The sequence below is a fragment of the Cherax quadricarinatus genome, chromosome 84 (genome assembly GCF_038502225.1).
Source record: "Cherax quadricarinatus isolate ZL_2023a chromosome 84, ASM3850222v1, whole genome shotgun sequence".
NCBI lineage: Eukaryota > Metazoa > Arthropoda > Malacostraca > Decapoda > Parastacidae > Cherax > Cherax quadricarinatus.
Genome location: NC_091375.1, coordinates 8,028,785 through 8,053,882, shown reverse-complemented (window position 1 = coordinate 8,053,882; position 25,098 = coordinate 8,028,785). Strand labels below are relative to the sequence as shown.

General features: G+C 43.1%; 1 protein-coding gene and 1 long non-coding RNA gene across 3 annotated transcripts in view; one reads left to right on the top strand and one right to left on the bottom strand.

Moving 5' to 3' along the window:
• LOC138855184 (uncharacterized) overlaps positions 1–24,416 on the top strand; it is a 180,992-nt gene extending 156,576 nt beyond the window's left edge. Inside the window, exons 3-4 of one of the 2 annotated variants that reach the window (XR_011394369.1) lie at positions 3,750–3,823; positions 24,306–24,416. This is a non-coding gene — a long non-coding RNA (uncharacterized lncRNA). Of the gene's footprint in view, positions 1–3,749; positions 3,824–24,289 lie in introns of both variants that reach the window. The other variant, XR_011394368.1, reaches the window with a different exon arrangement.
• On the bottom strand, positions 166–4,356 carry LOC128704283 (uncharacterized). Its single transcript, XM_053799420.2, has 2 exons — positions 4,129–4,356; positions 166–844 (listed from the first exon to the last, which is right to left on the bottom strand). Exons 1-2 carry the CDS (start codon positions 4,339–4,341, stop codon positions 404–406), a joined length of 654 nt encoding a protein of 217 aa, XP_053655395.2. The 5' UTR covers positions 4,342–4,356; the 3' UTR covers positions 166–403.
• Positions 24,417–25,098: the final 682 nt, after the last annotated feature.

Below are 25,098 nucleotides of genomic sequence, written 5' to 3'. Positions count from 1 at the left end.
CCAGTGTGATAATAATATATATATATATATATATATATATATATATATATATATATATATATATATATATATATATATATATATATATATATATATATATATAATGTGTGTGTGTGTGTGTAAAAGAGTCACAGACAGGCGATCTTAACAATGATAGGCAAGCCATTATATTTACATTTTATTTATTCTTCGCTACTTACACATATCATCAAATAAATCCTGAGGTAAACATTAAACCATTACCGCCTCGCCAAAATTGTCGATAAGTACATAGAAATCTTCCTTAAAGGGACAGAATTTTTGAGTGACGCTGGAGTATAATACACCTGTAACCTGCACAGAGGAGAGTGAAACTTAATGAAGTTAGAAGTGTTATCAGTCCATGTTTGTATCCTAGTGGTGCTTAGCCAGAGTAACCACCACCACCACTGAATCTTCCTCCATGTCCAAATCCTCCTTCACTAAATCTTCCTCCTCCGAATCCTCCTCCTCCTCCACTAAATCTTCCTCCTCCTCCTCCTCCTCCTCTCCCGAAGCCTCCTCCGAAACTGCCATCGAATCCTCCTTTGTATCCTCCACGATGTGAGGCGTCGGGATCTGCTTCAGGATACGGTTGGGCCAGGGCATCAGGCAGGGCCAGGGGAGCAGGCAGGGCCAAGGGAGCAGGCAGGGCCAGGGCATCAGGCAGGGCCAGGGCATCAGGCAGGGCCAGGGGAGCAGGCAGGGCCAAGGGAGCAGGCAGGGCCAGGGCATCAGGCAGGGCCAGGGCATCAGGCAGGGCCAGGGGAGCAGGCAGGGCCATGGCCACACCAATTAAGGCACACACGGTCAACCACATCAGTGCCTGAGAAGAACAAAAGTTAGTTAGTGAAGATGAGAATGCCGGGATAAAATGTGACGAGAGAGAGAGACAAACAGATCTAGCTCTTGTCCCTTCAATGTCATTCTCAATGTACACTAAAAGTTCATATTAAAAGACCTAAACTAGGTAGAAGTAACCAGGAGTCGAACCTGAGGCTCCATGTGTGCGAATTCAATGGTTCATTAACGTATTGCCTCTCGCCATGCAATAACCTGCTTACACTTGATAATTTTCTTCCAGCCAATAAAATTTACCATTGAGAATAAAGTAGATGCGATTAAGATTTCAAACTCATTGTGCATAAGAAACCTGATAGGTAGACTGAAAAGGATCACAACAGTGCCACGATCGCACGTGCAAAGAAAATGATAGGATGGATAATGAGAACTTTCAAAACGAGAGATGCCAAGCCCATGATGATCCTTTTCAAATCACTTGTTCTCTCTAGGCTGGAATACTGCTGTACATTAACATCTCCATACAAAGCAGGTGAAATCGCAGATCTAGAGAGTGTACAGAGATCCTTTACCGCACGTATAAGTTCTGTCAAGCACCTTAACTACTGGGAACGCTTGAAAGCACTTGACTTGTACTCGTTGGAACGCAGGAGGGAGAGATATATCATAATCTACACTTGGAAAATCTTGGAGGGAATGGTCCCAAATCTGCACACAGAAATCACTCCCTACGAAAGTAAAAGACTGGGCAGGCGATGCAAAATGCCGCCACTAAAAAGTAGGGGCGCCATTGGTACACTAAGAGAAAACACCATAAGTGTCCGGGGCCCAAAACTGTTCAACAGCCTCCCATCAAGCATTAGGGGAATTGCCAATAAACCCCTGGCTGCCTTCAAGAGAGAGCTGGACAGATACCTAAAGTCAGTGCCGGATCAGCCGGGCTGTGGCTCGTACGTCGGACTGCGTGCGGCCAGCAGTAACAGCCTAGTTGATCAGGCCCTGATCCATCGGGAGGCCTGGTCGTGGACCGGGCCGCGGGGGCGTTGATCCCCGGAATAACCTCCAGGTAACCTCCAGGTACCCATCAAAAGCCTCGTAAAAGAAAGTGTTTTCACGTCAGTGCTTTTGCATGCACTATATATATGCACTGGGTTATCCTGGGTAATTTACACTATGTATGATAATTGTACTTGTGTACATGTGCCTAAAACTTTACTTACCGGTGTCAGGACACAGTCCGGGAAAATATTTTGAGTAAGAATTTAGAAATTGGAGTAAGTGTTCAATATTTGACATAACTACATCGAGAATACTAAGATTAGAAAGTGACGGGTTATCTAAATGATTATGACCAGTGTCAGGAAGCACTTGCCTTGTTTCCTGGCTAATAAAATAATTATAGACAAGAATTATTTTTATAGAACATCTAGGACTGAATATAAACGTGAGAAATATACTTGTTCTGTCTTGTAACGAAAACTTGTTACACTTGAATCAACCTACAACATAATATAATAATCACTTATAAAATGTAAATACAAGTATCAGCTATGAGAAAACTCCTGGCCACAGACCGGGCCTCGGGGGCGTTGACCCCCGGAACTCTCTCCAGGTAAACTCCAGGTAAACATCAGTATGGAGAGTTTATTTTGAACCTGCCAAGCAATGTCATTCTACGTATATAAATCAAACCGGGAAATCCTCTGAGTTCCATTTGAAACAAGTGTTATTGTAAATCTGTACTTGAGTCTAACACCTCATTGTGACGTATGAGGGAGACATCATGATGACTGGAACCTTGCCAGGGTATTAAGAGCACCTAAGTTCCCCCGTCTTCTAATATCATGTTTATTTTTCCACTATAATCTACCTTGTCCGTAATTACTGTCACATTTGCAAGTCTAGGATCTTTCCTTAATTAATGGTATAACTTAACTAAGCTTTGTGTTGTAGAGGTCTGAACAAAGTTCAGACCTCTACAACACAGAACTCAGACCTCTACAACACAAAGTTCAGACCTCTACAACAACAATTGTCAATAAAAATTAAGGATAGATCCTGAACTTCACCTTACGAAACAGACAAAGCAAATGTGATAGTAATTATAGACAAGGTAGATTATAGGGGGAAAAATAAACATGATATTAGAAGACGAGGGAACTTACGTGCCTCTTAATGATATACAATTCATATATTGAATGTAATATTCTTGAGTTTACTCTTATCCGTTACGATGCCCAACATTGTTTAAGTATGTCTCGAATTATTTAGATTGAACAGTTAATTATTCAAGAATGTAGTACACTTTAAAAGTTATATATGAGCCGACCCCTCAAGGAAGGTTCCTTGATGTTGGTGAGGGGCTCTTGATTTAGGGAATTGGATCTGTGCTCCAGTTCCCCGAATTAAGCCTGAATGCCTTCCACATCCCCCCCCCCAGGCGCTGTATAATCCTCCGGGTTTAGCGCTTCCCCCTTGATTATAATAATAATAATAATATATATGAGCCGAGTGGTGTGACTAAGAGTTTCGCTTGTTAGAACGTAAATACAGGTAGTTAATATTACATTCACTTATGCTTATCAGGTATTATTACAATGTCTGGTTCTACGAAGTAATAAGATACAAAACTTGCAGGATATTAAAATGTAGCGTAGTTATGCGACTCACGAAATTGTTATAACAAGATTGTAAATAAATCACGGTACGGGTGGGGTTAGAACCCATGGTGAGTCTTAAAACTCCAGGCCAGTGTGTCAACCACTGGCCACTGGCCCAGTAGCTTACGTACTGGCCTGTAGTTGTACGACTCACTCGCCATGGGTTCTAACCCCACCCATACCGTGATTTGATAGTTCTGTGAGCATGATCTTATAATGTAAGAGCGCCAATATAATTATCTTATTTTTTTTCCAACGATTATGTCACAGGATATATACATCTGGAGGTGTATAAGGGCATAAGAAAGGAGGAACACTGCAGCAGGCCTACTGTCTCATACTAGGTAAGTCATTCTCAAACCCACTAACAAAAATATTTGCCCAACCCATTTACAATACTACCGTTTCTCAGTAGCTACACACTAAGAGTCTAATCCCTATTTTAGGGATTAATTTTTATTATAATAAAAAAAGCGCTAAATTTAGGGATTAAAATATTCTTGACCCGTGGTGAACGGGTTACATGCAGATATAATGACCCTTTGAGTAGCAAATAATCTTAAAGCTTAATTAACTAACCAACTCAGCTTTTTATTACCGCAAAGATAATCACTATTATATTATATCAAAGAAACTTAAACAGACTCACTGTCTTCATGTCAATAATTGAAGAGTAGGCTGTACCCTGGTCAAGAGTGAAGTTTGGGATATGAAGGCCAGGATCCAACCTTATATACACAGCTGGTGGAAAGGAGTGGTGGCCGCAGTAGGCGGAGTACAGGAGCTGGTGTTTCACAGCCAGGGGAGGAGTCTGTAAGACTCGTGCAGTACGAGGAAAAATGTAATTTACCAGGAAACGCATTAGTTACTACATGATACAATTTTTGGTGTTGCATCTAATATCTTAGGTTTTAGCCTATAACCTACTGGCATCACTTCTCTGCTAGTAGTTCCCGAGTGTATACAGAAGTACTAGTCTCGTCGTTATAAGCAATATGGCATCATGGAAGCGGCTGGCCATCCGGTTGCAAGGAACACCACACACTCACCGGCTCTGAATCACAATATCTAGTTGTCACGACCAGACGGGTTTAACAACCTTCCTTCCGTCTTGTTTCTTTTAAGTTATGACACTTGTTACATTCGCGTCGTGCGGCGACCCTCATCTACATGGCAGCTGCAAGATGAATGGAAAATCTGTATAACACCCCAATGGAAATAAGACACACACCAATATACTAATAATAATAATAATAATAATAATAATAATAATAATAATAATAATAATAATAATAATAATAATAATAGCAATAACAATAAAATAATATTTAATTCTACAGATACATGATATATAGAAAAGCCCTTGTTATGCAGAGCATTTCGGGCACATAGTGACCCACACCAGTCAGATAGCACCCAGGTACCTACCTACTGCGATATAAATAGGGACGGCAGGTGTCTTAAGGAAACAGGCCCCCAGTGTTCCATTTGTCTGACTTTTTTTGGTTATCCTGGGTAATTTACACTATGTATGGTAATTTGTACTTACGTGTACCCGTGCCTAAATGAACTCATTAACCACGCAAGATAATTGCCATACATAACGTGCTTAATCTTGCGTGTACACCATACATAGTTTTAAGATGAGGTTTGATAAAGCTCATGGAGCAGGGAGAGAGAGGACCTAGTAGTGATCAGTGAAGAGGGGGGGCCAGGAGCTATGAATCGACCCCTGCAACCACAAATAGGCGAGTACACACACACACACACATGCACACGTGTCTATCGACAAATGCCTTTGACAATTAGTAGCTAAATTACACACGAAACAGGCCAAGTTTCTATCGACAAGTGCCTTTGACAACTAATAACTACACACGCACACACACACACACTGGCAGTGTACTCACCAAATTGTGGTTGCAGGGGTCGAGTCATAGCTCCTGGCTATGTGTGTTCCTGATGGACTGCTGCTGCTTTAATATCCTTAAGGGTGTTTTTTTTTGCTGTAGGCTGTCACCTTAAGCACTGCTGAGAAATATTACACTGAGCTGAGATAAATCAAGAATGAGAAAATATCGATTTTATTAAATGTGAAATGCAGATAAGTCGCACAAAAACAAGTGAAGGTCGGGCAGAGGAGAGACGGAAGGTGACCGCAAGAGAGAGGGATTACTGACCAGAGCAGGACAACACCTGATACAGCGCAGGACAACATCTGCTACCAGCACGTGAAAACACCTGCTACACCAGCGCAAGGCGGAGGACAACACCTGATACAGCGCAGGACAACATCTGCTACCAGCACGTGAAAACACCTGCTACACCAGCGCAAGGCGGAGGACAACACCTGATACAGCGCAGGACAACATCTGCTACCAGCACGTGAAAACACCTGCTACACCAGCGCAAGGCGGAGGACAACACCTGATACAGCGCAGGACAACATCTGCTACCAGCACGTGAAAACACCTGCTACACCAGCGCAAGGCGGAGGACAACACCTGATACAGCGCAGGACAACATCTGCTACCAGCACGTGAAAACACCTGCTACACCAGCGCAAGGCGGAGGACAACACCTGATACAGCGCAGGACAACATCTGCTACCAGCACGTGAAAACACCTGCTACACCAGCGCAAGGCGGAGGACAACACCTGATACAGAGCAGGATACCTGATACCTGCGCAGGTCAACACCTGGTACCAGCGCATAACACCTGCTACACCAGCGCAGGACAACACCTGATACCTGCGCAGGACAACACCTGCTACCAGCAAAGGACAACACCAGCGCAGGGCAGAGAACACCTGCTATCAACGAAGGGCACCAGCACAAGGCGGAGAACACCTGCTGCCTGCGAAGGACACTTGCTACACCAGCGCAGGGTGGAGGACAACACCTACAGCCAACGTAGAACAACACCTGCTACACCAGCGCAGGGTGGAGGACAACACCTGCAGCCAACGCAGAACAACACCTGCAGCCAACGCAGAACAACACCTGCAGCCAACGCAGAACAACACCTGCTACACCAGCGCAGGGTGGAGGACAACACCTGCTGTCAACGCAGGACAACACCTGCTACACCAGCGCAGGGTGGAGGACAACACCTGCTGCCAACGCAGGACAACACCTGCTGCCAACGCAGGACAACACCTGCTACACCAGCGCAGGGTGGAGGACAACACCTACTGCCAACGCAGGACAACACCTGCTACACCAGCGCAGGGTGGAGGACAACACCTGCTGCCAACGCAGGACAACACCTGCTACACCAGCGCAGGGTGGAGGACAACACCTGCTGCCAACGCAGGACAACACCTGCTGCCAACGCAGGACAACACCTGCTACACCAGCGCAGGGTGGAGGACAACACCTACTGCCAACGCAGGACAACACCTGCTACACCAGCGCAGGGTGGAGGACAACACCTGCTGCCAACGCAGGACAACACCTGCTGCCAACGCAGGACAACACCTGCTGCCAACGCAGGACAACACCTGCTGCCAACGCAGGACAACACCTGCTGCCAACGCAGGACAACACCTGCTGCCAACGCAGGACAACACCTGCTGCCAACGCAGGACAACACCTGCTGCCAACGCAGGACAACACCTGCTGCCAACGCAGGACAACACCTGCTGCCAACGCAGGACAACACCTGCTGCCAACGCAGGACAACACCTGCTGCCAACGCAGGACAACACCTGCTGCCAACGCAGGACAACACCTGCTGCCTTGCAGGAAATAAACCAAAACTTATTGTCTCAGCCTTAAAGTATCTACAGATTTCTTTAAACTCGTAAACCAAAATCTTTCCAAATTGGACATAAACCCAGATTTTGTACACTTGATCTTTGCAACAAATGCTATATAAAAGTCGCCTAGTATTAACGTCAGAGAATTATATTTCTCTGCCTCAACTGTCTTATAAGAGTCGATGTGTTCAGTCTATAATGAGACAAGTACAGCACGTGTGCAGAGAAGTGGCTTATATTCCACAGTCAGGTGAGCTGAAGCAGAGAAGTGGCTTATATACTGCAGTCAGGTGAGCTGAAGCAGAGAAGTGGCTTATATACTGCAGTCAGGTGAGCTGAAGCAGAGAAGTGGCTTATATACTGCAGTCAGGTGAGCTGGAGCAGAGAAGTGGCTTATATACTGCAGTCAGGTGAGCTGAAGCAGAGAAGTGGCTTATATACTGCAGTCAGGTGAGCTGAAGCAGAGAAGTGGCTTATATACTGCAGTCAGGGGAGCTGAAGCAGAGAAGTGGCTTTTATACTGCAGTCAGGTGAGCTGAAGCAGAGAAGTGGCTTATATACTGCAGTCAGGTGAGCTGAAGCAGAGAAGTGGCTTATATACTGCAGTCAGGTGAGCTGGAGCAGAGAAGTGGCTTATATACTGCAGTCAGGTGAGCTGAAGCAGAGAAGTGGCTTATATTCCACAGTCAGGTGAGCTGAAGCAGAGAAGTGGCTTTTATACTGCAGTCAGGTGAGCTGGAGCAGAGAAGTGGCTTATATACTGCAGTCAGGTGAGCTGAAGCAGAGAAGTGGCTTATATACTGCAGTCAGGTGAGCTGAAGCAGAGAAGTGGCTTATATTCCACAGTCAGGTGAGCTGAAGCAGAGAAGTGGCTTTTATACTGCAGTCAGGTTAGCTGAAGCAGAGAAGTGGCTTATATACTGCAGTCAGGTGAGCTGAAGCAGAGAAGTGGCTTTTATACTGCAGTCAGGTGAGCTGAAGCAGAGAAGTGGCTTATATACTGCAGTCAGGTTAGCTGAAGCAGAGAAGTGGCTTATATACTGCAGTCAGGTTAGCTGAAGCAGAGAAGTGGCTTATATACTGCAGTCAGGTTAGCTGAAGCAGAGAAGTGGCTTATATACTGCAGTCAGGTTAGCTGAAGCAGAGAAGTGGCTTATATTCCACAGTCAGGTTAGCTGAAGCAGAGAAGTGGCTTATATTCCACAGTCAGGTGAGCTGAAGCAGAGAAGTGGCTTTTATACTGCAGTCAGGTTAGCTGAAGCAGAGAAGTGGCTTATATACTGCAGTCAGGTGAGCTGAAGCAGAGAAGTGGCTTATATACTGCAGTCAGGTGAGCTGAAGCAGAGAAGTGGCTTATATACTGCAGTCAGGTTAGCTGAAGCAGAGAAGTGGCTTATATACCGCAGTCAGGTGAGCTGAAGCAGAGAAGTGACTTATATACTGCAGTCAGGTTAGCTGAAGCAGAGAAGTGGCTTATATACTGCAGTCAGGTGAGCTGAAGCAGAGAAGTGGCTTATATACTGCAGTCAGGTGAGCTGAAGCAGAGAAGTGGCTTATATACTGCAGTCAGGTTAGCTGAAGCAGAGAAGTGGCTTATATACTGCAGTCAGGTGAGCTGAAGCAGAGAAGTGGCTTATATACTGCAGTCGGGTAAGCTGAAGCAGAGAAGTGGCTTATATACTGCAGTCAGGTGAGCTGAAGCAGGATTATTCTGCTAGTATGGTTAACACCATAATAGTACTAGAATAATCCACTAGTATGGTGTTAATCAGCTAAAAAGCGCGAGTCTAGTGGTCAGAGGAGTTCCTAGAAGCTAAATAACTTGCAAGGAACAAGGTCATCTTTAACCTTCCTTCTGAAGAGTTAGAACAATGCAGCGACTGTTTAACACAGTACCAGGATGGTCCACCCATCCTAGAAACTGGTAACTAACTGTGCTACTAGCTATGATAACAAGCTGTACTCCTGGAGAGGGTTTTCGGAGTCAACGTCCCCGTGGCCCGGTGTGTGACCAGGCCTCATGGTAGATTAGGGCTTCATCAACCAAGCTGTTACTACTGGCAGCACGCAACCCGACATACGAACCACAGCCCTGCTGGTTAGGTACTGACTTTAGGTGCCTGTCCAGTGCCTTCTTGAAGACAGTCAGGGGTCTATTGGTAATCCCCCTTATGTATGTTGAGAATCAGTTAAACAGTTTTGGGCCCCTGACACTTATTGTGTTGTCTCTTATCGTGCTAGTGACACCCCTGCTTTTCATTGGGGGGATGTTGCATCGTCTGCTGAGTCTATTTCATAGGGAGTGATTTTCGTGTGCAAGTTTGGTAGTGATCCCTGTCGGATTTTCCAAATGTATATAATGATGTATCTCTCCCGCCTGCGATCTAGGGAGTACAGGTTGAGGAATTTCAAGTGTTCCCAGTAATTGAGGTGTTTTATCTCCGTTATGCGCGCCGTGAAGGTTCTGTACATTTTCTAGGTCAGCAATTTCACCTGCCTTGAAAGGTGCTGTTAGTGTGCAGCAATATTCCAGCCTAGATAGAGCAAGTGATCTGAAGAGTGTCATCATGGGCTTGGCATCCCTAGTTTTGAAAGTTCTCATTATCCATCCCGTCATTTTCTAGCAGATGCGATTGTTACAATGTTGTGGTCTTTGAAGGTGAGATCCTCTGATATTATCACTCTCAGGTCTTTTACAATAGTTTTTCGCTCTATTATGTAGTTGGAATTTGTTTTATACTCTGATATAGTTTTAATTTCCTCACGTTTTCCATATCGGAGTAATTGAAATTTCTCATGATTGAATTTCATATTGTTTTCTGCGGCCCATTTAAAGATTTGATTGATGTCTGCCTGGATTCTTGCAGTGTCTTCAATGGAGGACACTGCCATGCAAATTCGAGTGTCATCTGCAAAAGAAGACACAGTGCTGTGGTTTATATTCCTGTCTGTCAGATATGAGGATGAAGAACAGGATGGGAATGAGTACTGTGCCTTGTGGAACAGAACTTTTCACCGTAGCCGCCTCAGACTTTACTCTGTTTACTACTACTCTTTGTGTTCTATTTTTTAGGAAATTATTTATCCATCTTTAGCTGTTATTACTTTATCACGCACTTTGTGTGTTATTATGCCATGGTCACACATGTCCAAGGCTTTAGCAAAGTCTGTGTATACTACATATGCGTTTTGTTTGTCTTCTAGAGCATGCAGGACTTCGTCATAGTGGTCCACTAGTTGGGACAGGCAGGAGCGACATGCTCTAACCCATGTTGCCCTGGGTTGTGTAACTGATGGATATCTAGATGAGTTGCGATCTTGCTTCTTAAAACCCTTTCAAAGAATTTTATATGGGATGTTAGCGCTATCGGTCTGTAGTTCTTTGCTATTGCTTTACTGCCCCCTTTGTGGAGTGGGGCTATGTCTGTTGTTTTTAGTAGCTTTGGGACGACCCCTGTGTCCATGCTTCCTCTCCATAGGATGTCAAAAGCACATGATAGAGGTTTCTTGCAGTTCTTGATGAACATGGAGTTCCATGAGTCTGGGTCTGGGGCAGCAGAGTGCAAGAAACAAGTGAAGTAGCAGCAACAACACGCACAGCATGAAGCATTTTGGAGCTTCCCCAGCACTGGGGCTTGATAATAATAAATAATATAATATCTTTATTTACTACAAGTACATGTACATGGTATACAGGCCTTGTTATGCTCAACATTTTGGGCAAATTAGGTCAGTTTTGTCCCATGATGCAACCCACACCAGTCGACTAACACTGATGGGTGAACATGGACAGCAACTGTCTTATGGAAACACATCCCTAATGTTTTCCAGCCGTACCAGAGGAGATTCGAACCCCGGACCTCAGTGTGTAAGCTGAGTGCGCTAGCGATCGAGCTACGGGACATCTAAATGCCCAAAGCTGGGGTGAGGCTCCAAAAGGATCCTGTAGTGCTTGCTGTTTTTGCACCTTCTGATATCGTCTGCTACTATGCAGCTGCCACACCCTTCGAGCCCAGTGTGGACGGGGTTTGTGGCAGCCCAAGATGCCTAGCTTCTCCCTCCGAGTCCCATGGGGGCAGGGAATGGGGCTAGGCCTGGGGACAGCTGGTCCCAGAAGTTGAAGAGGTACTTGTACCTCCTCCTATAGCAAACACTGGTCTGAGACACTCCCACGACAGGGAGCCAAGACCGGGCCACCTCTTGGAAAAGGCCCGGGCCGGGCCATTATACCGGCGAATCTACTGCCTGCCCGGGGTAGAGTGCATGGGTATGTCATTTTTCGCCTTTTCGAAGTCATTTGGTGTCAGGATAATATCAGATAGGATTGAATCTACCAAATTCTGTCTCGCTCATAAAAAAATCATTTAAGCCTTTGACTCTCAGTCTGGTTAGCGGCTTGCTAAAAACCGAGTCATTGGAACTTGAGTAGCTCACTCATTTCCTTGCTGTCATCTGTGTAGGACCCATCTCGTCTAAGTTGGGGGCCCAATACTGGATGTTGTTTTCGACTTAGATTTGGCATAAGAAAAGAAATATTTTGGGTTTCTTTCAATTTCATTTAAGGCTTTTAGTTCTTCCCGCAATTCTTGACTCCAGTAAGATTCCTTTAGCTTAAGTTCGATGTTTGCTATTTCTCTGACCAGTGTTTCCCTCTTGTATCACTGAGGTAGAGGATACTGGGTTTACGGAACATGGGGATACCTTGTATCACTGAGGTAGAGGATACTGGGTTTACGGAACATGGGGATACCTTGTATCACTGAGGTAGAGGATACTGGGTTTATGGAACACAGGGATGCCTTTTTTGAATCACCGAGGCATTGTGGGCTGGGATTTTCCATGGATTTTCAGAGAGATTATCTTGTCATTGATAATCTTTGAAGATTGCATTTCTTTTTTTAGTTTGTTTGTTTATTTCATTGATTTAGTTAGTTTAACATTGGTCAAGACAGAGTCCTGACACGGGTCATAATCTTACGACGAACTATATATTGTATTTATTTGGCATTATTAAATACCATCAAATGAACTTTACTGTGGCGGACACCTTGTACTGAACACCTGAATACTTGCAGAGTGCTGGAGTTGTTACACATATTGATATTCTATAATAGGATGAGATTTCAGCATGACTTCAGTTATTTTTCACAGTGTAATAGGATGAGATTTCAGCATGACTTCAGTTATTTTTCACAGTGTAATAGGATGAGATTTCAGCATGACTTCAGTTATTTTTCACAGTGTAATAGGATGAGATTTCAGCATGACTTCAGTTATTTTTCACAGTGTAGCGAGGCGCTGTACAGGTCAGTCACTCCTGCCGCGGGGCTCCACAGTCCGTTCGCATGACATTCCTTCGCGGGTTTAGAACTTAACTTCCTCTCACTCCAAGGTCATTTTAAGGCGTACTTAGAACATCAGGTTAAATACGCCGAACGTGAACTTCAGTTTGTGATGCGGTGAATGGTTATTTGGAGCACTGGAGACGGATGCGAGTAGGTGGAAGTGGATGGTTGAGTGATCTTCCTGCTGTGGTACTGCACAATATTCTCTATAAACCTTCTTGTTATATATTATTTAGTAACTCATGCAGAGATGACAGGGATACTGAATAGTTAGAAAGGCAGGACAAGAATGATAATTGAAGATAATGATATGAATAACAACATGAACAAGAGTCTGCACTGACCCATATATTAGTAAAACTTGGCGAGGCTTCAGTATGTAAATTTGATGGCTTATGGCCAGGTTCTGTTTAATAAGTTTCATGAACTAGTGATAAGTTTATCCTACACATTATGAACTGCTTAAAGGACTGTCCCGTAGGGACTTCGTTGAGAATTGCTTGTTCCTTGAGACTGCAGCTTCGGATGAAGACAGGTGGTTACTTAAGACACGTGAAGGCTTGTGTTATGTAGGTACATTCCTCTTCAAGGAAACAGGGGCTGGAGATGCGAGGAAACCAATAAGAACACCTCTTTTGGTGCGGGTGTCTTGATGTGAATATTAGTGTATAAGATCGTCCTTGTTGGTAGGTTTTGTATACACTTTGAAGAGAAGTTTGTCACTGTCGGGAGGCCTGCACGGGAGGACGTCAAGGAAAGAAAGTTTGCCTTATTTTTCGATTTCCAGTGTAAACTTTATTGATGGCTTGACAGCACTGATCCTGTTGGGGAGGTCTAAGATATCGAAATGTCTGAGATATTATTATTATTATTATTATTATTATTATTATTATTATTATTATTATTATTATGATTATTATTATTATTATTATTATTATTATTATTATTATTATTAAAATGAAGCAGTCGACAGAGTTGAGTAACACAACACCTCCTTTGTCACAGGTGATAATACCATCGTTGTTAGTCAACCTCTGAGTGCCTGGATGTATCCTCTGGGAATGACCGGTCTTGAAGGCTCGGTAACATAATTATGTCTGTTACTGTCCTGTGCCTTCTAACTAAATCCTCACTTCTACGCTTGCCTACATCATTACCTCCAGCACTGAGGAAAATAATAAGAGTGATCCCATTATCGTTTATGATGTTGTCAAGCCGGCTAACGATATCTTTCATCCCAGCTCCAGGAAATCAAACCCTCTGTCTCCTACTCCTGTCCTTCAGCCAGAAGGCCCTATCCATGTATCTAATCTGACTGTCCCCAACAAGCACAATGTTCTTACCTTCTTTGTTCTTTGTCATTACGTTCCCAGTAATCTATTCACATTCGTCGGGTAGCACGGAGAACGGGTTTGAAGTTTCTACAGTAGCCTCCTGGTTCTTTGTCGTTTCTACTGCTTCAACTGTCCTTTTGATCCTTAGCTTCGTTCCATGATGTCCGGCGACTGTCCAGGTTCCTTCCTTGACTTGAGGATTCACAACAGGAGGATTACTATGAATCTTCTTGTTTTTCTCCGTTAATTGCTGTATCTCGAATTTAGCCACCCCAGGCTCCTCCTTAAGCTGCTGGCAAAGTTGTTCAATGGAGGACATCTTGGTTCAGATTCACAGACAGTACACTAGACACGTCGTCACAGAGCTAAGCAAAGAGCACCACTGAGCTAACTAAAGATCACCACTGAGCTAAGTACAGATCGCCACTGAGTTCAGTACAGATCACCAATGAGCTAATGTAGCGTAGTTGAGATACTTATAATATACCGTAGTTGAAACACTTATCATAAGTACTACAGGAAGATCTAAATAGATTGATGAAGTGGACTCAGAAGGGGCAGATGCAGTTTAATATAGACAAACGCAAAGTTTTAAGTCTTAGAAAAGAAAATAACCATGGGACTTTTAAAGCAAATAATGTAGATCTTAATCACTCTGAATGTGAAAAAGGTTTAGGAGTTCTGGTTAGCAGTAATCTAAAACCAAGACAGTGTTGCTCCTGTATCCATTTGATTTAAACCAAGAACATATATGTGAAGTCTATCATAGAAAGAATGGGTTTCATGCTTTTATATATATGGTTGATTGGTTAATTGGACTTAAAAGAATATCGACTACACGATGGTCATTAAGATTGCATGTCACCTGTTTACTGTCTGTGAAGAATACTTTTATTTCTGAGATAGAGATTAAACTAAGCTGTGTATATGTACTGAGAAACATACACCTCTGTACTGGACTTAGGAAGTAACTAACTGGCGAAACTTTTCTACACTAAACATACCCAAGTTCAGCACAGTCTTTCATTCATCAGTTTGTCGGTTTTCTGAAACATTTTCATAATTCTGTGTATTTACGGTGATATATACACCTATATATATATATAATATATATATATATATATATATATATATATATATATATATATATATATATATATATATATATATATATATATATATATATATATATATATATATATATATATATATATATATATATATGCGCGTCTCTTACACCTGAATTAACATGGTCACAACTTATTTGTGCGTGTGGTTGTGTTGGTTGACGTCCCTGGCTGCTGGACTGCATCTCTTGGACGTAGGATATTGTCATCAGGTGGCGTGATTTAGGATACTGTTATCAGGTAGGTTATGCTGGAGGGAAGCAGAAGTGCTAGTTACTGCTGCCAACTGTTTTATAGCCAACTTACGACCCGTAGTACCAAGAGAAAGAGCTGAAGTGCCAAGGGCAGTAGGGGAAAACCGTGAATATCTAGGCTGGTGGGGCCGAGTAACGGAGATCCAAGCGACAGCAGCCACTAGGAATTCCCAGGCAGGTCGAGGCTACACAGGACATAGCTGTGGAGGTCAGGGCAAGCGTGAAAAAACACAGCAGAGGGAGGAGGTAGTTGTACAGTAAAGCGTGAGGTAAGATGGATCACTGCGTACACGAAGAATCAACACAACACATTCATGCATGATGGTAGTAAATTTCTGATGCTACAGTAGTCAGCAGCCACGTTGTTCCACATGTCACACCTGCTTCCTTTATTTACTCACCTATTTATGGTTGCAGGGGTCGATTCATAGCTCCTGGCCCCGCCTCTGTTTAGCTGTGACTGCACGTATATGCTACTTGACCTAACTTGGAATAATCAGCATTTGTAAGTTGTGAGAATCGTTTATTATTTAGCCTTGAGACTCGCCTAGAAAAATTTATGTAGTAATATGAGAGAAACTGAAGTGCAGAGATTAGACTTATCTCGTTATGAAAGAGCTGACCAACGAGCCTTGTCTCATGATCAGTGAGCTGACCAACGAGCCTTGTGTCATGATAAGTGAACTGACCAACGAGCCTTGCCTCATGATAAGTGAGCTGACCAACGAGCCTTGTGTCATGATAAGTGAGCTGACCAACGAGCCTTGTCTCATGATAAGTGAGCTGACCAACGAGCCTTGTCTCATGATAAGTGAGCTGACCAACGAGCCTTGTCTCATGATCAGTGAGCTGACCAACGAGCCTTGTGTCATGATAAGTGAGCTGACCAACGAGCCTTGTCTCATGATAAGTGAGCTGACCAACGAGCCTTGTCTCATGATAAGTGAGCTGACCAACGAGCCTTGTCTCATGATAAGTGAGCTGACCAACGAGCCTTGTCTCATGATAAGTGAGCTGACCAACGAGCCTTGTCTCATGATAAGTGAGCTGACCAACGAGCCTTGTCTCATGATCAGTGAGCTGACCAACGAGCCTTGTGTCATGATAAGTGAGCTGACCAACGAGCCTTGTCTCATGATAAGTGAGCTGACCAACGAGCCTTGTCTCATGATAAGTGAGCTGACCAACGAGCCTTGTCTCATGATAGGTGAGCTAGCCAACGAGCCTTATCTCATGATAAGTAAGCTGACCAACGAGCCTTGTCTCATGATAGGTGAGCTGACCAACGAGCCTTATCTCATGATAAGTGAGCTGACCAACGAGCCTTGTCTCATGATAGGTGAGCTGGCCAACGAGCCTTATCTCATGATAAGTGAGCTGACCAACGAGCCTTGTCTCATGATAGGTGAGCTAGCCAACGAGCCTTATCTCATGATAAGCGAGCTGACCAACGAGGCTTCTCTCATGATAGGTGAGCTAGCCAACGAGCCTTATCTCATGATAAGTGAGCTGACCAACGAGCCTTGTCTCATGATAGGTGAGCTGGCCAACGAGCCTTATCTCATGATAAGTGAGCTGACCAACGAGCCTTGTCTCATGATCAGTGAGCTGACCAACGAGCCTTGTCTCATGATCAGTGAGCTGGCCAACGAGCCTTATCTCATTATAAGTGAGCTGACCAACGAGCCTTGTCTCATGATAAGTGAGCTGACCAACGAGCTTGCCCAAACCTTTGGACGATGACCTACTTACATTAGTGGCAGGTCCCACTAAGATCCCGCCTCCTCCTGCTTCAACTCATCTCACCGCAGTATATAAGCCACCTCTCTGGCCCTATGCTGCACTTACTACAAGAGTGATGGACTGAACACATCGAATCCAGGTTGAGGGACTGATTACCTCATACTTCTACTCTCCTTACCCATTTCTACTTTGTATTGGACTGATGAAGCCACTGTGTGGCGAAACGTTTCTTCAATAAAGATTCCCATGTGTTGCATAAGTGTCTCAATTCTTCAACTTGTCGGTTTTCTAAACCATTCATCACATCTGTTGCATATGTGTCTTACCTAACTACATCAATGTTACCTGCACTAGCTATATGCCTCTCTTTTGACCAATGAGATGTTTTAATCTATTGTTCATCCATTTAGGATCATTTTTGTTTGATCTGATTTCCCTATTTGGAACATAAGTTGTCTGAGCAGCTAGAACTATGAACTGGAAAGCGTTCAACCCACCCAAGTAATTTTTCAGTCCTATGAAATCAGCCAAGCGGAAGTCAGGGACAGAGATTTGATTGCCATTGTTAGGGGAATTCCATGATATATTAAAACTGATTTGTGATCACTTTCCCCGAGCTCATCTTTAACCTCAAGATTGTTAATTAGTGTTTCCCTACTGGCAAGAACCAAGTCAAGCAGGTTATTTCCTCTAGTTGGTTCTGTCACAAACTTTTAAAAAACAATCCTGAATCGTATCAAGAAGTCACTTGACTCTAAATTTCCTGTCAAATTGCTCCAGTCAATCTGTCTATAGTTGTGCAAGAAAGGTATAAAATACCGGTAAGATGAAATTAAGACGCTTGTGCAACATCTGGGTATCTTTATTGTAGACGTTTCGCTATCCAGTGGCTTTATCAATACAGATTCTATGTTAGGTAAGACACATATGCAACAGTTAGGTATCTTTATTATGAAACGTTTCGCCTACATAGTAGGCTTCTTCAGTCAAGTCCAGAAAAGTTGATAGAAGCAGAAAATACTTGAAGACGATGTAATCAGTCCATCACCCTTAAAGTTTTGAAGTGGTCAGTCCCTCAGTCTGGAGAAGAGCATTGTTCCATAGTATGAAACAATAATGTTCAATACAGATTCTAGGACGTAACAGAAGACAGTAGAACTATATACAAAAGATGAGATAATCAGTCCCTCAGCCTTGGAGTTAGTGTTCACAGCATCACGATGCTGTGATGTTGCACGAGTGTCTTAATTTCATCCTGTCTATAGTTGAAATCTCCCATTAGTAAAACATTTTCGTATGTAGATGCCTTACGAATTTCGTCCCATAGAAGTTTACTGCACTCCCTATCAAGATTTGGGGCCCTGTAAATCACACCCAAAATTAGTTTTTCACGGCCCTCGAGAAGCTGTAACCAAACAGATTCAGTGGCTGACGCTTCTAATTTTATATCTTGTCTAACACAACAATTTAAATTGTCTCTGACATACATCAAGTAACAAACAGATCTACCTGGGTGAAAGGTACGTTGGATCCAACCTACCCAGCATTCTCCACCTGACTCCATCCTATAAATACTCACGTAACTTTTACCCAGGTAGATCTATATGTGACGTGATAAAGCCCACTGTGTGGGCGAAACGTTGTCAATAAAGGATCACATTATACTGCTTACGTATTTACTTAAAACCGACAAGTTGAAGATTGAGACACTTATGCAACATATGGGAATCTTTACTGAAGAAACGTTTCGCCACACAGTGGCTTCATCAGTCCATACAGTATATACTGTCACTTCAACTTCACTTTGTTCCAGACTATGGAACAAATACTTTTCTCCAGACTGAGGGACTGACTTCCTCAAAACTACGTCTTCAAGGGTGATGGACGGTTACAAAGCATGGCTTGCTTCTGCAGTGTTTTAAAAATTGAGGTTGGAGAGTTGAAGGAGGAGGTCTTGCTTCTCCAGGAGGAGATTAGGAGGCTGAAGGTCCACCTCAATGGGTCTGGGAGAGAGTGTGAGGTGGCTGGAGTTGTGGGGAATGAGGCTTCTAGCAGCGAGGTGCAGTCTGTCTCTCGCTGTGGGGAGGCTGTAGTTGGGGAGGCAGCAACGGCTACCAGCAGTGAGGAGCAGCCCAGCACCTGCTACAAGTGGCGAGTAGTTCACAGTAATGGAAGGCGCATCAGAGTAAGGAAAGTTAAGAGTGAAGATCTGAAGGTAGGAAATCGCTTCTCTGTTCTTCAGGATGAATGTACTTCAGTGGCCAGTGAAGGTAAGGGTACTACTGCCCCTGCTAATGGAGGTAAGCGCATTCTTGTGGTTGGTGACTCTCAGGTAAGATACATTGACCGTGCTTTTTGTAATAGGAATAAGAAGATGAGAGATAGAGTGTGCTTCCCTGGAGCTGGTGTTGGGGACATTGTCAACAGGCTGGATAATATCATGTCAGGTAATGGGAGCAAGCCCATTATCTGTCTCAGTGCTGGTGGAAATGATATTGGGAAGGGTAGGAGAGAAGAGCTGCTAGATAAGTACAGGTCAGCTATAGATTTCATTAAGTCTAAGGGAGGGATCCCAATCATATGTAGCATCTTGCCTAGAAGGGGAGTAGGAAATGAATGGTTGTCTAGGGCAATTGGTGTAAATTGCTGGCTAGACAGATACTGCAAGGAACTTGCAATCCCATTCATTGACAACTGGAACAACTTTTATGGCAAACATGATATGTATGCAAGGGATGGGGTACATCTCTCTGGGGCTGGGGTGGTAGCACTTGCAGACTCGATTGAGAAGGCCATTGGTGAAATGCCTATGATTTTAAACTGATGGAAGATAGAGGTATGGGTGTGTGGGGGAAACAAGCAGGTTGCAACACTTGGGTTGGAAACAGTAAATGTATAAAAGGCATTCAGCATGAAGTTATAAATAAAGACAATAGATCAGGTCAGCAAACAAAGGGGGACAGCAGAGGGCAGCAAGGGACTAGCTCCCTTAAGGTTTACTATACTAATAGCAGGAGTGTAAGAAATAAGATAGATGAGCTAAGATTAATTGCAAGTGCAGGAAACATAGATATTATTGCTATAACAGAGACCTGGCTCAATCTGAAAGATAGAGAGATGCCCTCTGAATGTCACATACAAGGCTATAAATTATTCCACACTGACAGGGTCAACAGGAAAGGTGGTGGAGTAGCGATGTATGTCAGAGACAATTTAAATTGTTGTGTTAGACAAGATATTAAATTAGAAGCGTCAGCCACTGAATCTGTTTGGTTACAGCTTCTCGAGGGCCGAGAAAAACTAATTTTGGGTGTGATTTACAGGGCCCCAAATCTTGATAGGGAGTGTAGTAAACTTCTATGGGACGAAATTCGTAAGGCATCTACATACGAAAATGTTGTGCTAATGGGAGATTTCAACTATAGACAGATTGACTGGAGCAATTTAACAGGAAATTTAGAGTCAGGTGACTTTCTTGATACGATCCAGGATTGTTTTTTAAAACAGTTTGTGACAGAGCCAACTAGGGGAAATAACCTCCTTGACTTGGTTCTTGCCAGTAGGGAAACACTAATTAATAATCTTGAGGTTAATGATGAGCTTGGGGAAAGTGATCACAATTCACTCAGTTTTAATATATCATGGAATTCCCCTAATAATGGCAATCAAGTCTCCGTCCCTGACTTTCGCTTGGCTGATTTCATAGGACTGAAAAATTACTTAGGTGGGCTGAACTGGAATGACCTGACTAAGGGTCAGGTAGGTGGTGATGGTTGCCGATATGATGCTTTCCAGGGCATAGTTCTAGCTGCTCAGTCAAATTATGTTCCAAATAGGGAAATCAGATCAAACAAAAATGATCCTAAATGGATGAACAATAGATTAAAATATCTGATTGGTCAAAAGAGAGGCATATATAGGCAAATCAAAAGAGGAGAGGGGCAATTGAGAAATCGATATATTCAGTTAAAGAGAGAAATAAAAAAGGAAATTAGAAAAGCAAAAAGAGATTATGAGGTTAAAGTTGCAAGAGAATCGAAGACTAACCCAAAAGGATTCTTTCAGGTATACAGAAGTAAGATCAGGGACAAGATAGGCCCACTCAAAAGTTCCTCGGGTCAGCTCACTGACAGTGATAAGGAAATGTGTAGAATTTTTAACACATACTTCCTCTCAGTTTTTACACAGGAGGATACCAGCGATATTCCAGTAATGATAAATTATGTAGAACAGGACGATAATAAACTGTGCACTATTAGGGTCACAAGTGACATGGTCCTTAGGCAAATAGATAAATTAAAACCTAACAAATCCCCAGGCCCTGATGAACTGTATGCAAGGGTTCTAAAGGAATGTAAAGAGGTGCTTAGCACACCTTTGGCTAATCTTTTCAACATATCACTACAAACTGGCATGGTGCCAGATAAGTGGAAAATGGCAAATGTGATACCTATTTTCAAAACAGGTGACAGGTCCTTAGCTTCGAACTATAGACCAATAAGCCTAACCTCCATAGTGGGAAAATTTATGGAATCAATAATTGCCGAGGCAGTTCGTAGCCACCTTGAAAAGCATAAATTAATCAACGAATCTCAGCATGGTTTTACAAAGGGGCGTTCCTGCCTTACGAATTTATTAACTTTTTTCACTAAGGTATTTGAGGAGGTAGATCATGGTAATGAATATGATATTGTGTATATGGACTTCAGTAAGGCTTTTGACAGGGTCCCACATCAGAGACTATTGAGGAAAATTAAAGCACATGGAATAGGAGGAGAAATTTTTTCCTGGATAGAGGCATGGTTGACAAATAGGCAGCAGAGAGTTTGCATAAATGGGGAGAAATCAGAGTGGGGAAGTGTCACGAGCGGTGTTCCACAGGGGTCAGTGTTGGGCCCCCTGCTGTTCACAATCTACATAAACGACATAGATGAGGGCATAAAGAGCGACATCGGCAAGTTTGCCGATGACACCAAAATAGGCCGTCGAATTCATTCTGACGAGGACATTCGAGCACTCCAGGAAGATTTGAATAAACTGATGCAGTGGTCGGAGAGTGGCAGATGCAGTTTAATATAGACAAATGCAAAGTTCTAAATGTTGGACAGGACAATAACCATGCCACATATAAACTAAATAATGTAGATCTTAATATTACGGATTGCGAAAAAGATTTAGGAGTTCTGGTTAGCAGTGATCTGAAACCAAGACAACAGTGCATAAGTGTTCGCAATAAAGCTAATAGAATCCTTGGCTTCATATCAAGAAGCATAAATAATAGGAGTCCTCAGGTTGTTCTTCAACTCTATACATCCTTGGTTAGGCCTCATTTAGATTATGCTGCACAGTTTTGGTCACCTTATTACAGAATGGATATAAATTCTCTGGAAAATGTACAAAGGAGGATGACAAAGTTGATCCCATGTATCAGAAACCTTCCCTATGAGGATAGACTAAGGGCCCTGAATCTGCACTCTCTAGAAAGACGTAGAATTAGGGGGGATATGACTGAGGTGTATAAATGGAAGACAGGAATAAATAAAGGGGATGTAAATAGTGTGCTGAAAATATCTAGCCTAGACAGGACTCGCAGCAATGGTTTTAAGTTGGAAAAATTCAGATTCAGGAAGGATATAGGAAAGTACTGGTTTGGTAATAGAGTTGTGGATGAGTGGAACAAACTCCCAAGTACAGTTATAGAGGCCAGAACGTTGTGTAGCTTTAAAAATAGGTTGGATAAATACATGAGTGGATGTGGGTGGGTGTGAGTTAGACCTGATAGCTTGTGCTACCAGGTCGGTTGCCGTGTTCCTCCCTTAAGTCAATGTGACCTGACCTGACTAGGTTGGGTGCATTGGCTTAAGCCGGTAGGAGACTTGGACCTGCCTCGCATGGGCCAGTAGGCCTTCTGCAGTGTTCCTTCGTTCTTATGTTCTTATGTTCTTATGTATGTATGTGTGTGTGTGTGTACGAGTTTGTGTGTGTGTTTATGTTTGTGTGTGTTTGTGTATGTGTGTGTTTGTGTGTGTGTGTGTTTGTGTGTGTGTGTGTATGTGTATGAGTGTGTGTGTGTGTGTGAGTATGTGTATGTGTGTGTGTGTATGTGTGTGTGTGTGAGTGTGTGTGTGTGTGTGTATGTGTGTGTGTGTGTGTGTGTGTGTGTGTGTGTGTGTGTGTGTGTGTGTGTGTGTGTGTGTGTGTGTGTGTGTGTGTGTGTGTGTACGAGTGTGTACGAGTGTGTGTGTGTGTGTGTGTGTACGAGTTTGTGTGCGCGTGCGTGCGTGTGTGTGTGTGTGTGTGTGTGTGTGTGTGTGTGTGTGTGTGTGTGTGTGTGTGTGTGTGTGTGTGTGTGTGTGTGTGTAAGAGTGTGTGTGTGCGTGCGTGTGTGTGTGTGTGTGTGTGTACGAGTTTGTGTGTGCGTGCGTGTGTGTGCGTGTGTGTGTGTGTGTGTGTGTGTGTGTGTGTGTGTGTGTGTGTGTGTGTGTGTGTGTGTGTGTGTGTGTGTGTGTGTGTGTGTGTGTGTGTGTGTGTGTGTGTCTCAACAATCAACATTTGCACCAATAACTCACTGCAGTTGTGACCGGGTGTGGAAGTGTGAATTGCTCATTACTCTGGAATTTGTTCATGATTGTAGCCATGTATAAACGTAAGTAACCATTCTTACAGAATTCATTACCTTTGTAACTTGTGAGCTCATTACCTTTGTACCTAGTTCAGCCATCAAAACTTTGGAGCCCGGTCCCTGGACCCATTGTGTACCTCTGTAATCTGTAAATACCTTTGTAACTTGTCATAATTGTGACTAGACCTACCTGGAGTTCATTACCTTTGTAAATTGTGAGCTCATTACCTTTGTAAACTATGAATTCATTACCTCTGTAACTTGCTCAGCTATCAAAACTTTGGGGTCCAGTCCCTTGACCAATTATGTACCTCTAATCTTTTGACTACCGCCCACAGGATGGGTATGGGGTGCATAATAAACATATTAAACTAAACTAAACTAAATGATGCAAGATAAGGAGAAATGAAGGTGTGGAGAGTGACACAAGTGGCTTGTTCAGTCCTATATGAGATAATGTTCCATCTTCATGGCTGTTGTGGTGACCTGAGTGGTCAGTTTAAACTAGTTAGTGAACCCCCACTATCTTGTGTGACCTTACCTGCCTCCCTTTCCTGGGAATGTGTGACCTTACCTCCATCCCTTCAGACTTTTACCCCTCTCCTCTTATCCCCCTTCTCCAGCACCCCCTCCTGCTAGGTGTGGTGTGTATATAAGCCAGGGAAGCCAGGACCCTGGTCGACCAACATATACATACATCAGTTCCTCAGAGAACCGTCAACAATCATCGTCTCTACCAACATGAAGCTGGTAAGTTCTACTTCCACTAGACTCCTGTAAATAGCAGTTGACCTCCTGTTTAGAGTCGTGTCATATTTTATGTAAATTATCTAATAAGTTGGTGTCATATTTTATGTAAATTATCTAATAAGTTGATTGTGCAGTGCCAACATTTCTGTTTTAGGCCAGTGGAAAACAACGCTTTTTTTTTGGTAACCCACAAAAATAACCAAAACTAACCTAACCCAGATTAAGAGTTAACTACTGGGTTAGTTTAAGCTGGGTTATTTTTTTCTTGGTTACAACAGTAAGTTTTTTCTTCAAATAAGCTTAAAAAATAACTTTCTGTTACCCATTTTACTTATTATTATTATTATTATTATTATTATTATTATTATTATTATTATTATTATTATTATTATTATTATTATTATATAATTTACATAATGAGAAACACCTGGACCTCACATCAGGAAACACTAACGTTTAACGTTTTCAACATTTAACAGTTTTTAACGTTTAACAAAGATTTAACGTTTAACGAAGTGCTTACGTGAAGTGTGGCTGGACAACCGTTGGCTGGACAACCGTTGGCTGGACAACCGTTGGCTGGACAGCCGTTGGCTGGACAATCGTTGGCTGGACAGCCGTTGGCTGGACAACCGTTGGCTGGACAACCGTTGGCTGGACAGCCGTTGGCTGGACAGCCGTT

What these genes read in the sequence shown, in the direction of transcription:
- LOC128704283 (XM_053799420.2), bottom strand. Translation starts at nt 4,341, where the DNA reads ATGCGTTTCCTGGTAAATTACATTTTTCCTCGTACTGCACGAGTCTTA. An exon ending in CAATTATTGACATGAAGACA is followed by an intron (nt 845 to 4,128) that starts GTGAGTCTGTTT and finishes TGTTCTTCTCAG; the next exon opens with GCACTGATGTGGTTGACCGT.